The sequence below is a fragment of the Amblyomma maculatum genome, chromosome 11 (assembly GCF_055883805.1).
Source record: "Amblyomma maculatum isolate TAMU_Amacu chromosome 11, ASM5588380v1, whole genome shotgun sequence".
In the NCBI taxonomy this organism is placed as follows: Eukaryota; Metazoa; Arthropoda; class Arachnida; order Ixodida; family Ixodidae; genus Amblyomma; species Amblyomma maculatum.
Genome location: NC_139354.1, coordinates 17,890,691 through 17,903,073, shown reverse-complemented (window position 1 = coordinate 17,903,073; position 12,383 = coordinate 17,890,691). Strand labels below are relative to the sequence as shown.

Sequence of the window (12,383 nt, the reverse complement as noted above, 5' to 3'; positions counted from 1 at the left end):
TGACTGAACTATTACTGACCATGATCTCTTGTGGAACTTTCAGACTAAAAGAAAATAAAAGAAAAGAAAAATGGGAGCGTTTCCTAATCTACTTTGATGGCAGTATCCCCTCATCATTTTTCCGTGTGCTGCCGCCGATAGGGGATTACGTCCCTCAACTCACTCTAATACATCCTAATCATGTCTTTCAGGGATTGATCAGGTCGCCCGTAATTTTCACAACTGGGCCTCGATAATGGCTGGCTCAGCCCACCGATAATTGAAAGGGCGAACCTGGACAATCTGACCTGCTACTGGAGGCATCCTTGGGATCATCTCATCCTTCCAATCTCTGTTACAGAATACCATGGCCTATGTAGAGTGCAAAAAATGTTCTCACCACCCCAGCGCGTCCCTTCCACCACTAATTCTTGTTAGATCCGTCTTGTCCCAACTGTTCCCCAATTCACCAATTTATGCTAATCTAAAACAATGCTTTATTTTACCCAGCCGCCATTCAGTACGCCACCTATTGGCGCGGCAGGCTGAAGACCTCCACACCGAAGTGTTAGCAGGCCATATAGTCCGACATAACGTCGACCTTTTGTAACATTTTCTACATTTAACTGCTCTTTCGATCGTGTGGAAATGGTTTAGCGTAGCTATTTTAAAATCGTTAAAAACGAAGCGGCTTCGCTGAATGATCTTTTAAGCAGGTGTTCATTAGTGACAGCGCCAAAAGATTTTGGGAAAACGGAAGTGCATTTTCTGTGCGAGCAGCTGCCGCAAGTTCTTGCAAGACATCAAGAGCGATTTCCGTCCTTGTCGCAAGGCAACCTGTAGTCTCCGCCCTGCGGTAGTTTTTTTTCTTCTTTTTTTCATTCGGAATTAAAGTTGGCTACACAGTGCACCGCTGTATATGCTCCCGAATCACTGATGGCTGTTTTCATTACCTATGTGAGATGGGAACGACATGGAGGAAGGAGACAACCTTGTTATCCTCAAAATGTGAAAGCCGTTTTTGATTCTTCTCTATATGCCATATGGCCATTAGCAGAGCTGGTCCCTGTGTGGAGCAGACCGGCCCCAGGCAGCACGAAACGCTGTCCCAATACTGGATCTGCGTTGGCAATGCCCGGCCGACATAGAAACAGTGCACTACCAACGTAATTGCAGTATTGGGTCGATCATATGTGCTATTTGGGCCGAATTTATTACGTAAGTTGTCAAGAGGAGCTGAACTGTAGCTGCTTCTGGAATGAAGATATTCGCTGCATTTGGTTTCTCTCTGCAGGGTCATGGAAGCGGATATTGCAGCTATCAAAGCAACTGACGAAATTGTCCGCAACAGCATGGAAAATATGCGAAAACTGCGGAATTATGTCAGGGAGACTATTCAACATCTTCAGGTGAGGAAAGCCACCCTTTCTTTGCTCTAGCTGCTAGCCACGAGAGTCAAACTCCACCTGCTGTACACGCAAAGTTGGGCTTCTTTTCAAATTTGGTTTCGCTGTTCTTTCGGAATTGTAATGCACTTAGCTGCTACAAAAAACCTATAGAATGGTGTCAAATATGCGACAAAATACTCTGTAGCTGTGTCGTAAAACGTCAGAAGTTTCTGTATACTCTAGTAATTGCCCGTTACACTGTAACATTGTAGCACTTTTCTGGGGTCTGTAGTTTTTGCAGTCCTTTTCTGTTGTGAGAACAGAAAATTTTGATGTTACTACAAAAATTTGTTGTCACAACAAGTTTACGCTCAACAGCCAACCAGAAATTCTTTCGTGGCTACAGAAAATTTTCCGTAGATTTTTTCCAGCTGGGTATGGTTTAGCAGTTGTCCTTCGAACCATGATATTCATGATATAAGTGCTTCGGATGGGTGCAGAGGCCGTCTTCTAGAAAGAGAATGATCACGAAGAGCATAAGTGTAAATATCTCGTGGTTATAGTACCGGTAAACATTACAGCATCGTTTATTCGCGATATTCTAATCTTTTTCCATGTCTGACCGAAAATAAGATGGACTCATATATTTGTACCCTCTAGAATCCAAGCGACTGCGAATCGGCCCCGAAGTTGCTCTGCCTGCTGGACAACCCTCACGGAATAGCTGCAGGCATGCACGATGCCCTGTGGTGCTTTGTGGCTGCGCTTCAGATGGGCCGCACGGTGGTCCTCAACAGCACGCTGTGGCATTATGCCCCTGGCGTCGATGGCTGGTCGAGGGCGTTCCAGCCCGTCACTGGGCCGGCGTGTGCTGGCGTGAGCACGAAGAACACCATCATCAAAGGCTATCCCGGCTATGATTCTGGTTAGTGGTCGAAATGACAATATTCTGAGGGGTAGCATTGGTCTGAATCCGACATGTTTCAATGTTTTGAAGCGAAAGCTTCACAACGCCATGTAAAGGTAAGACCACTGTGTCGGGCGCTGGCCGCAAGTGCGCATGTTGTTGTTGTTGTTGTTGTCCAAATAACTTATGGCACATACCCACAGAGGGGGATCGGCCAAGAATTGGGTAGCAAAGAATTGGGTGCGCATGTGTCCCATCGTCTTCTTCCCTTCTTCTCTCATCTTCTTCTTCGTGACCCGAACCTTCTTGCTTCCCATCTTCTTCTCTTCTTCTGTGTTTTTCGAATCTTCTTGCTCTAAAGAGCTTTATACCACGTGTGACCATTAGTAATGAAGCTTTCACTTACACACTAGGTTTAATAAAGCGAAACCGTCAGCAGTTTTTGATGCTGTCTGGCAGTTATAGTGGAGCCGGTATGCTGCAACTTCGACTGAAAATGTTATTAAAGCTTTAAAACTGAACGGTGAACTTTTGTCAAGCCTAGACGCTGCGCGCGGTACCTTCTCGTGGAAGTATTATACGGATTCGGATGCCAAGAAAATAGCTCTGTTGTATTTAACTTATTCGGTGCAGCACTTAGGGATATGATGGTTGATTTGTGGGGTTTAACGTCCCAAAGCGACTCAGGCTATGGGAGACGCTGTAGTGTAGGACTCCGGAAATTTCGAACACCTGGGGTTCTTTAACGTGCTCTGACATCGCACAGCACACGGGCACATTGCTTTTCGCCTCCATCGAAAAGCGGCCGCCGAGGCCGGGATTCGATCCCGCATCCTTGGGAACAGTAGTCGAGCGCCGTAACCAGTGCGCCACCCCGGTGGGGCACTTAGAGATATAAGCTGCGGCACACTCCTGATACGGACTTCTCTGTACTATGGCCGCATTTAAATTGCCCTACGACCACAGAGGCCGAACTTAAATGCATAAGGAGCCCGCGATCTTCATGATATCGCTTGTTGACAAAAAAAGAAAATCGGGTGATCACAGACGGCTACTATACCACCCGTTTCGCTCACCCATGATTTACTGATTTCTTTCTCCATCCGAGCTGCCATGACACAATATGGGTATCCGCCTTGTGTGAGGCTGTTCCTACGCCTTTCCCGGGCTGCTAACCGATCGCGAATAATTCTGTTCATTGTTCACTGCTGTCTTCAGCATCCTTGAGGAGCATGTAGGAAGGCTTACTGTATGCTGAGACAAGACTTCAAGGCATATATGTAATTCTGTTCTTAAAGTTATGACCACACAAAATCTAAGGAAATAAATATATCTGGACAGGTAGCATGATAGTTGTAGACGTTGCATAATCAATTGATGCTACACTTAAATTCTACCTTAAATCAGAAGTGGGGTTTGTTTATGGGGTTTACCAAAATATCTCCGGTTTTAGGGGTTTATGGTAGCTTAAAACATTTTTCAAAGAAGGTTGCCTAGGGAAAACCACAAATGCTGCCATTCTTGGGATAGTGTAAACGAATAAGATGCATGTATTTGCCTCCTTAAAGGCTCCTTAAATAACTGCTGATAAATTTTGAATTGATAACGTTAACATTAGGCTCTTTTCCAAATAATATTAGACTTTGATATCAGGAGGGTGCCTGGCTTTTCACTGCAAGGGAAATTGTTGATGATATGATTATCGGTTTAATCTGTTTACAGCTTTTCCCGCAAGCCTTAGATGAAACTTTAATAGTTTAGGGTGGCATGTTTAAAGGGCTACGGTAGGTAGGTTTAGTTGGGGACGCCGCAAACGTTTCAGCATCATTTCTTTTAGGGCTTTTTGTTTTGTTCATTGTGGTCACTGTTCACTTTGGGAATGGCGACATTGCAGGACCTAAAGAACGCAGAAAAATTCTCGACCTGCCTGCATCCATTGTGGAGACTTTGGTCGCAAACCATGCAGACCCCTATGCTTGGTGGTATGGGCAGATTGTCAGCTACATCTTTCGACTTCAGAACTCCACACGACAGGCAATAGAGGACTTCAAAAAGGCGAATGGTTACAAGCATCCAATCGTAGGGTGAGTTATGAGCCCCTTTTACACCTACGATTCTCAATGTGGGATACATTCAGGTCACAAATTTCTAAAAACATAGTGGTGGTTGGCATTACGTTATAAACCTAGCCTTTCGCATTCCGACCACAATAGGTGAGATTCAGTGCTGTGCCTTGTACTTTATTGCTCAAGTCTAGAAGTGTGTATATATTTTAAAGCTGCGTGAAAACCTGGTAACGAGCTATTTTTGATGCAATACCTTCCACATTAGTAGGAATTTCTTAATTTACCAATTTCACAAGCAGTTGCGCGGCACCACTGCCGCCGCGAAGCATTCTGGGAGTTGTGGTACGACGGCCGGCGGCGCGTCGGCGCAATGCATAACGTACGTTCGATAAGTAGGTCTTGTTTGCTTTGCACACTGTGTTTCTGTGCATAAATGCTCAGTTTGGTGAACAAGGAGGTTCACCTGAGGGCTCCAGCAGGTTCGAAAAGCGAAGAGCACCGGAATTTTGATTTTGTCAGAAAGAAAAAAACAGGTTTCTGAAGTAGTGCATAGAAGCTTGTACGTTTGGCTCATTTAGTCGTCTTTCCCCCGTTGATTTGTGTGCATTGGCAAATCGTAGATGTCTAGAGTCGCAAGCTCTAGAATGCTGATGTGATCGGGGCTCGGGGGCCTATAGCTTAACCGCAGTGGAACCATATTGGGAGCCGAAATGACGGAGCAGGAGCAGCCAGGGAGGAGAGGCAAAGAAAATATTTCGTACAACTTTTTACATGGCGAAATATGTACAAGTTGAAGCAAGAAAAAATGGAGCTCTCGGTGGAGACAATTTCTCCCGCTTAAATATTGTGGTTACCACGAGTTCCCTAGCTGGGGAAAAAGTCACTCTGTACAGTCCAATCAGTTCGGCACAAGTGATGACTTCAGGTAGCTCCCACTGACAATAGGATCGTGCTTGAACTCCTCGCACGTCTTTTGGTGGCGAGGGCTAGCTTCTTTGATGTAGATGACGATCTTGTGCTGGCGTTAGAGATTCTGCACCAAGGCAAAACAGCAAGAGAAGTCTTCCGTCGGTGGAGGTCATTTCCACAGCGGCACTTCCCAGAAGGTCACCCGCCTGCCTATAGAGGGTCGGTGCTGCTCGGCGATATGCCTTTGATTCTTTCAACAAAAAAGAAAGGTTTTATGTGGTCGCCGTCATAATCGCCAGGCGGATTAAGGCCCAGAAAGGTAGCTCATCTCCGTTCCGAAGGTGCGGTTGGCCGCCGCAGCTAGAGACAAAGGACGACCCAGCCCCCGTCGCCGTCGCCTCGGCGCCCCTGAAAGCGGCCGTTCGTCAGCGTCCGAGTTCCGTCTTCGTTTTTAGCTGCTGGAGAATCTACGCTAACCTCGGCCGGAGGCCCGGTCACCACAATGCCTTTTACATGCCATTCAGCTTTGAGGCAAAACAAAGACGCTTTCGGATACACCTTAGTGGGGCTTCGTCAAGCCGCCTCGGCTCGCGATTGAAATACCCTGTGGAGATTCAATGTAATAATCAGGAGTCCATGGTGCGTATGCGTGCTTGATGCGCACATTCGCTCCTGATACCTCAAGCTGCCATAGTAGTGATAGCCCTTACTCTGTCTCGGAGGTTCCCGAAGTTTGTTTCGTTAGCTGCTTCTGTGGGTTCCACGAGCTTCCTCTAGCCACAGAAAAAAGCGAGGGCGGATCCATGGACACGCAAAATCGCCTGATTGGGAAGACGAGGATGGGCGAAAGGGGAGGGAGTACCTTGGCATTTATTGATAGCTCTTGGTGCTCCTTAATGTCAAAAGATTTGAGAACCTCCCAGAGTATATTTTATGGAATTGAAATTTATTAATATTGGTATAGAACCTTGGAAACCTGGAAAATTTTGTGATATATTATGTCACATCGGCCTTTGGCGATACGCAATATTTATGTCTGGGTATTACCCCGTTTTACTCTATACTCCCGATATCCAAATAATAAGAAATGCCCCATAGTATTTACCCTTGAGCCTATGTGCCCAGACCCATAGTAATTGAATAGAGAGAATTAACAAGCCGCACGTCAGAGTCCCTGTATGGTAAGATTATTATTCTAAACGAAACAAATTATTGTTCGAAGAATCTCCTCAAAAATTATGGATATAACTTTAAAGCGCAGCTTGATTGCCCCCTCAGTTCTGAATATTTGCATTTGCTTTATTTTGTTTTCATGGGCGATCCGCTGCTAAATTGCTGATGACATGCTTTTACTACTCTCCAGGATGCACATACGGCGCACCGACAAAAAACGTGAGGCTGCTTACCACGACGTTCGTGAATACATGCAGCATGCCGAAGAGTTTTACAACAAGCTTATGTTGAAAGGAGAGACCGTCCAGAGGCGAATTTTTGTGGCTACCGATGACCCGGCTGTGATTGTGGAGATAACATCCAAGTATGTTACCATTATTTCAATAAACATGCAGTTTCCTAAGGTGTCTAATTAAACCATGTAATTGTCTTCCTCTTATTATGATTAGGGTTGAGGTTATGCAGCCCTATTTTGATTTTCACGATTGAGGTGGTTTGTGTGCTTGATTGTGATTTATTGTTTTTCTTCGATTTTTAAATTTACAAAATCCTCTTTTGATGTATACATATTTCATAATTTCTTGATTATGAGGGGTACACTCTGCTCGTGGTCGTATTTTTCATACTGCGCATCGTTGATCGACATAACTGTGTAGAAACGCGGACATCATTTAGAAGTAGAAACTCATACGAATTTACCTCCCACAGGTTTCCCGGTTATGTGGTTATATCGAACCAGCGCTCAGCCAGTGAGGCCTTCAACTTGAAATCCAGGAGGCGAAGTTCTGCCTTGAGTGGCATGCTAACGGACATTTACCTTCTGGCAGAATCTGACCAGCTGGTCTGCGGCTTCTCCTCTGGGGTGAGTTCACCGGCTTACTTCATCGCTGTCTGAGTGATTCGACCGTCAGCGTCTTTTGTAGGGCAATGAGATACATGCGCCCGACGTACGACATGGCGCCCTTAATTTAATAGGTGTCCCAGTCGCTCGTTTCGTAAATATATACATGCGATGTTATTGCGGTGGTGCAAGTGTCTGCAAGGCCATTTCTCCTTTCACGCTATACCATCTATGAGACAACGAGCATGCGTGGGGTAACAGCTCATTACAGGACCGCCTCTGGCTGCAGAGATAAGTGGTGCACTGGCAGTCAATCAGCATGGACATGAGCCCTTCAGTGCTTCTTTTTGCAAATGTTATGCTATTATTGAATAACAAATGGGGAAGTTTGTTTTTCTAGCGTACTTTTATGGTCATCTGTTCGGTTCTCCATGCAGTTCTGTCGAGTCGCCTACGAGCTCATGCAAGCCCGGGACGCTGAAGCCGGCAACGATGCCACACACAAGGCGGTATCTGTGGACGTTCAGTATTTCTACGCCTATGTGCCTTTCCCTCCTCGACGGACGATATATCGCAACGAACGCGTGTTCGAGAACGAACTGCAGTGGTCTGCTCCGGGTGTCCTGCTGGAGAGGCACGACGCCTTCGCCTCTTTGCGCGAGGCACGGGATAAGAAGTACGCTGACGGGTTCAACACGGGTCGCATTGTTGGATCCTCGGCCGACGGAAATCGTATGGTGTTCCCGAGCTTCAAGACGGTGCAGACGTTCTCCGTGGCGCAATATGCGATGTTCAACAATACCCGACAAGAAGTGTAGGCTGGAAATGTGAGAATCTTCAGATGCATCCCACCCAGAAACTTTCGTCCTCTGTACAACTTGTGGCGAAAGGTTTGTCCTGACGAGCTGTGATCAAGTGATTGGGATGCAATGGAGTTTTTGTAAAAACTGCCATTGCACCTTTTGTGCCTATAACTTTGAAATAATGTCGTGGAAACCAAATGTGAGGGTTGTATCTCGGCAGTGTTATTTACTGCGCGCAGAGCGCGGCGCTTGCTAAAATGTTGTTTGTATAGTTGCAGTGCCTCTGGTTTTAGAGGTGCACATTGGAAAGAGGACGAAATATAAACCAACTGCGAAATTTACTAGAGTCAGATATGGCTTTATTAAGATGCATTGGTTTTCGTCTCCTTGTAGCGCATTTGTCATTGCAAGGGAATTGTCCCTGTTCTTACAAGGTTCGCTGTTGGATGTATGTTGAAATTTGCCTGTGTGATGTTCTTATGTATTGCATTGCCATATGCATTTGTTTTTGCGATGTATTCTTTTCTTTCTGTAAATAAGGCAGTATTCATGCACAGTTCTAAATGCGGCAGGTGCATAAACGGCTTTTGTCTAAAACGGCTGCCAGTGAGGATTTCACGTTCACTGAGATGCGGCATCGTTACCTTAATCAAAGGCTTGCATGGCTGTTTAGGCAAGTACAGGTAATAACAGTCTGTGACACGAGCTTTTATTTAGTTTTTGCAACCATATACATTGCAAGCTTGCTAATTCGAACTCTGCATATACTTAAAGAATACATTACTGTAGTGATGGAGTAAAAGACTGCATCGTTGCAGGGTTGACAGGGAGCTCTTCAAAGCCTCGTGTTTTGCGCATAATATAGCTCAACAGCATAGCTTGCGCGACAGAATAGCCTGAGCATGCGTCCGCTTCTAGTCTTGTAGAATTCGACGTATATTTGTGATTGTTTCTTATTCTTCTGGGAGTGCTGCCATCGCTTTATTATCAGGAGCGTTGATTTGCAGAGTCTCTTTATAGCCATTTGCAGTGCTATTTGCTAAGGGCTGATGTCATATATAGGCTCATACGGCTTAAAACCGGCTGGTGTATTGCACTGCTAATTGATTTTCAAGCATAATATCCTGGGGCCATATTTGGCAACCTTCAACGAAGCACTGTTCTCTTCTCGCAACGATAGAGGACTCAATGAGGGGAAATCAGACAGAACGTTATAGCCTACGTTGCCTGGTTCCTCACCTATTCAGGTGTAAAAAAACCGGAGCTTTCATTTTGCCGGGATAAGTAATCATCGTGACCTTAAGCAATCTAGATTTATTTCCCGTTCTGGAATTGGTGTTGTCTGTGATACTTGATGGTATCAGGGTCAACAACATGATCTCATACACCCGCTTTTCCTTCTTCGACCTCATACCGAAACACTAACCTCTTTTGCCCATTCGCGTGCTACCACTGGCAGAACGGCATCATGGGACGAGTGCAGTGTACAATCACTCAGGGCAACCACGACATAATCTAGTGGAGAGTGAGCAGTAAAAGGGTAACGAGGGCGAAAAAGTAGCATGCCTTTCCCACGCCTGACTATTAGTTAGCCAGATGACCGGAACGTGCAAGCGTTGCACAGACGTGTGTCGCCTATGTTTTAAAATTCGCTTTTTTTTTCGGACTGGTGAAAAACCGGTTCCTGAGATGCGCAGATACGAATAGACAGTTTACCCCAACTGTGCAGGCAAAATGGCGACGCTTTGTTGTTGCTACAATTCCTGCGCTTGTCTTGGCGCATATGGCAATTTATGACCTGGATAGCCGCCATATGGCCGTAGTCGCCTTACCCTGTATACCGTCCGAGGTTGGTAAAGTTAACGGCGATACTGATACGTGTAAAAATTAACTAGTTAATTTACGTGTGGATTGAAAAAAAAAAGCATATTTGCAGGACTGCGGTAATTGAGGTGGTTTGTAAACAAAGAAGACGCTGGAAAACTTTCACTACCATCTTCGGGAGCTGGATTAAGGTATATGCTCTTCGTTATTTACGTTTTATTGCAAGCCCAGCGCTGATCATGCGAGGTCGCCATGCTGCGACACGACTGGTCAGAACCGCCTCGTCATTTTCCTCGAGGAATCGCCGCGCTGAACTTCTGTTCACGCACACAGCACGCACGTACCTTGCGAAAATTATCTATATCAGCACTCCATATTTATGTTCCACGTTTATTTACTTATATCGCTGCCTCAATCACAGCCGTCACTCCTCTTCAAGCTTCCAGAGTGCTCTGCTATTTATGTTTCAGTATCTCCCAAGCCTCAGTCCTCCGCAACAAAGTCTAGGCCAAATTTTTGTTCCCTAAACAGGGAACAAAAATTTCCCTAAATTTCCCTAAATTTTTGTTCCCTCAACAGCCGCCAAAGCTCAGCTCACGGAGATCCCCCTGCAGAGGGGCATTTTCTCCAAGCATTTACTATTTGTGCGGCAGCGGTACCCTTATACCATTCCGCCGATCTATTTATTTCTGATGTTCAATTAATGCTTGCTTCACTGGTGAGTGGCGAATGAAGGGATTTTGCTCTTAGTCGGCTGCAATCTGCAGACACTCAAGATTAAGGCGTGCTACATGGTGAGTATGTCTGCAATACTGATGCGGTTGGCATCCTGAAAAAGTTTCTGACTACGAACATGTTGTGCAGTTAGCTTCTGTTTATTGATAGAAATATATACATTCATGAATAAGAATTGGATGTGCAAGTTTGTGAAGACATGAAAACTGCAGCGCCATCTCACTGTGCCTCCTTTTTAAGCGTTAGAATTTATCTGCATGCGTCGGAAATAACATGCTTTGCGAAAGAATCGACGACGGCTACTTTGTTTATTACCGTTCTCTAAAAAGTGCCTCATGATCAAAACAACCAAGAATGCTAAAACCGATATTTATGGAGGATGTGAACTAGTTGACTCATATTAAAGGTGGAACTACGGCCTGAAATAAAAACACGCACAAGAAAGACGTCAGGAGGCGAGGTTGACTAACAACTTTGTTAGTCAGCCTCGTGTCTTGTTGCCTTTCTTGTGCGTGTTTTTATGTCAGGCTGTAGTTCCACTTTCGACACTTGAGAGCTCGTTGTAACTTTATCGCCTTAGCTAACACCACCGTCCCTTGTTGCGTGCCTTGCACAGGTGTGCAGATTTATCGTAAAATTTGTTGCTTGTGGTAAGCATATTATTTGCATGTTTATTTTAACGACGAGCAATAAAACCGGCTCTTGGTGGAAGCTTTTTCAAAGTATTCGCTGAAGTGGACCACATTATCCTTTGGGAACCAGAGCTTCATGGTCGATCACAAAATGAACATTTTTTTTTTAGCGGTTGTCAGTTGCTTGGGTACTGAAAATGTTTTTCCGGCGAAATCTTCAGAACACACTCATTCAGATGCTTACATTATGCACGCAAAAGTCAGACTAAGCAGTCAGACCTATTTATGCCTTGTAAACACGTGGATAACTCTTAATATCATGAGAGGAGTCACAAAATAAAGCACTGTCGTCTGCCTTTGTGCACATGCCTTCAAAAAAGGCCTATTTGGAATATCTCGTGCTAGACTCAAAGCTGACCTAATATAAGAAAAGCTTTCCGATGACCATTATGAGGTAAGTCATTTTTCCGACCGAAGAACTGACTATAGGGCTCGGGTATTCGTTCTGTACAAAGCAGATACGTACCCCGAACTCCTTACGCGATAACCACCGAAATTACAATTGGTGCAGTTTTTTCGTGGCTTGAAGATTGGCTTCTCTATGGCATAAATCTTGTAAAAATGGGTTTTCGTTTTTGGGCAAAGTGCACTCCTTTACGCCATTAATATGTGATCAACATAGCCATCATTAAGTTAGTGTTGTGTTCATGGAAAGTTTTAGATATGCTTAATTGGTCGTCACTGCAGTGGCCTGCATTGATTTGTTGTTTCTAGCATGAAGTGAAACTATGACTCGCTTTTAATATTCGTGTGAAACGTCTCGCATGTGCAGCGCGAGTGAGATGATTTTAGAGCTATGTGTTCAGCAGTTCGATTTTTGTTAATAAAAATCGTTACGGTTTTTCTTTGTGTGCCTAATTATTGCGCGGAGCGAAACGCTTCATGAATGTTTTTATTGTCCTGGTGGGGGGGGGGGGGGGGGGGGGGGGGGGGGCTGTCAAAAGTTATAGCTGTTGCAAGCTGTGATTGGCTGTCACGAATATTTGTTGTTCATTTCATCAAATGTCAAACATTTAAATTTATTATGCGAATTTCAGAACAAAGAGCCAACTTTACGGGGCGACTG

General features: G+C 45.0%; 1 protein-coding gene across 4 annotated transcripts in view; it reads left to right on the top strand.

Moving 5' to 3' along the window:
• LOC146172953 (alpha-(1,6)-fucosyltransferase-like) overlaps nt 1-12,104 on the top strand; it is a 30,796-nt gene extending 18,692 nt beyond the window's left edge. For all 4 annotated transcript variants that reach the window (XM_084584867.1, XM_084584868.1, XM_084584869.1 and 1 more), the window contains 6 exons: nt 1,274-1,388; nt 2,028-2,292; nt 4,169-4,358; nt 6,613-6,786; nt 7,131-7,284; nt 7,701-12,104. In XM_084584867.1, the coding sequence (XP_084440993.1) occupies nt 1,274-1,388; nt 2,028-2,292; nt 4,169-4,358; nt 6,613-6,786; nt 7,131-7,284; nt 7,701-8,081 (1,279 nt within the window). In that variant the 3' untranslated portion in view covers nt 8,082-12,104. The remainder of the gene's footprint in view (nt 1-1,273; nt 1,389-2,027; nt 2,293-4,168; nt 4,359-6,612; nt 6,787-7,130; nt 7,285-7,700) is intronic.
• The last annotated feature ends 279 nt before the right edge of the window (nt 12,105-12,383 follow it).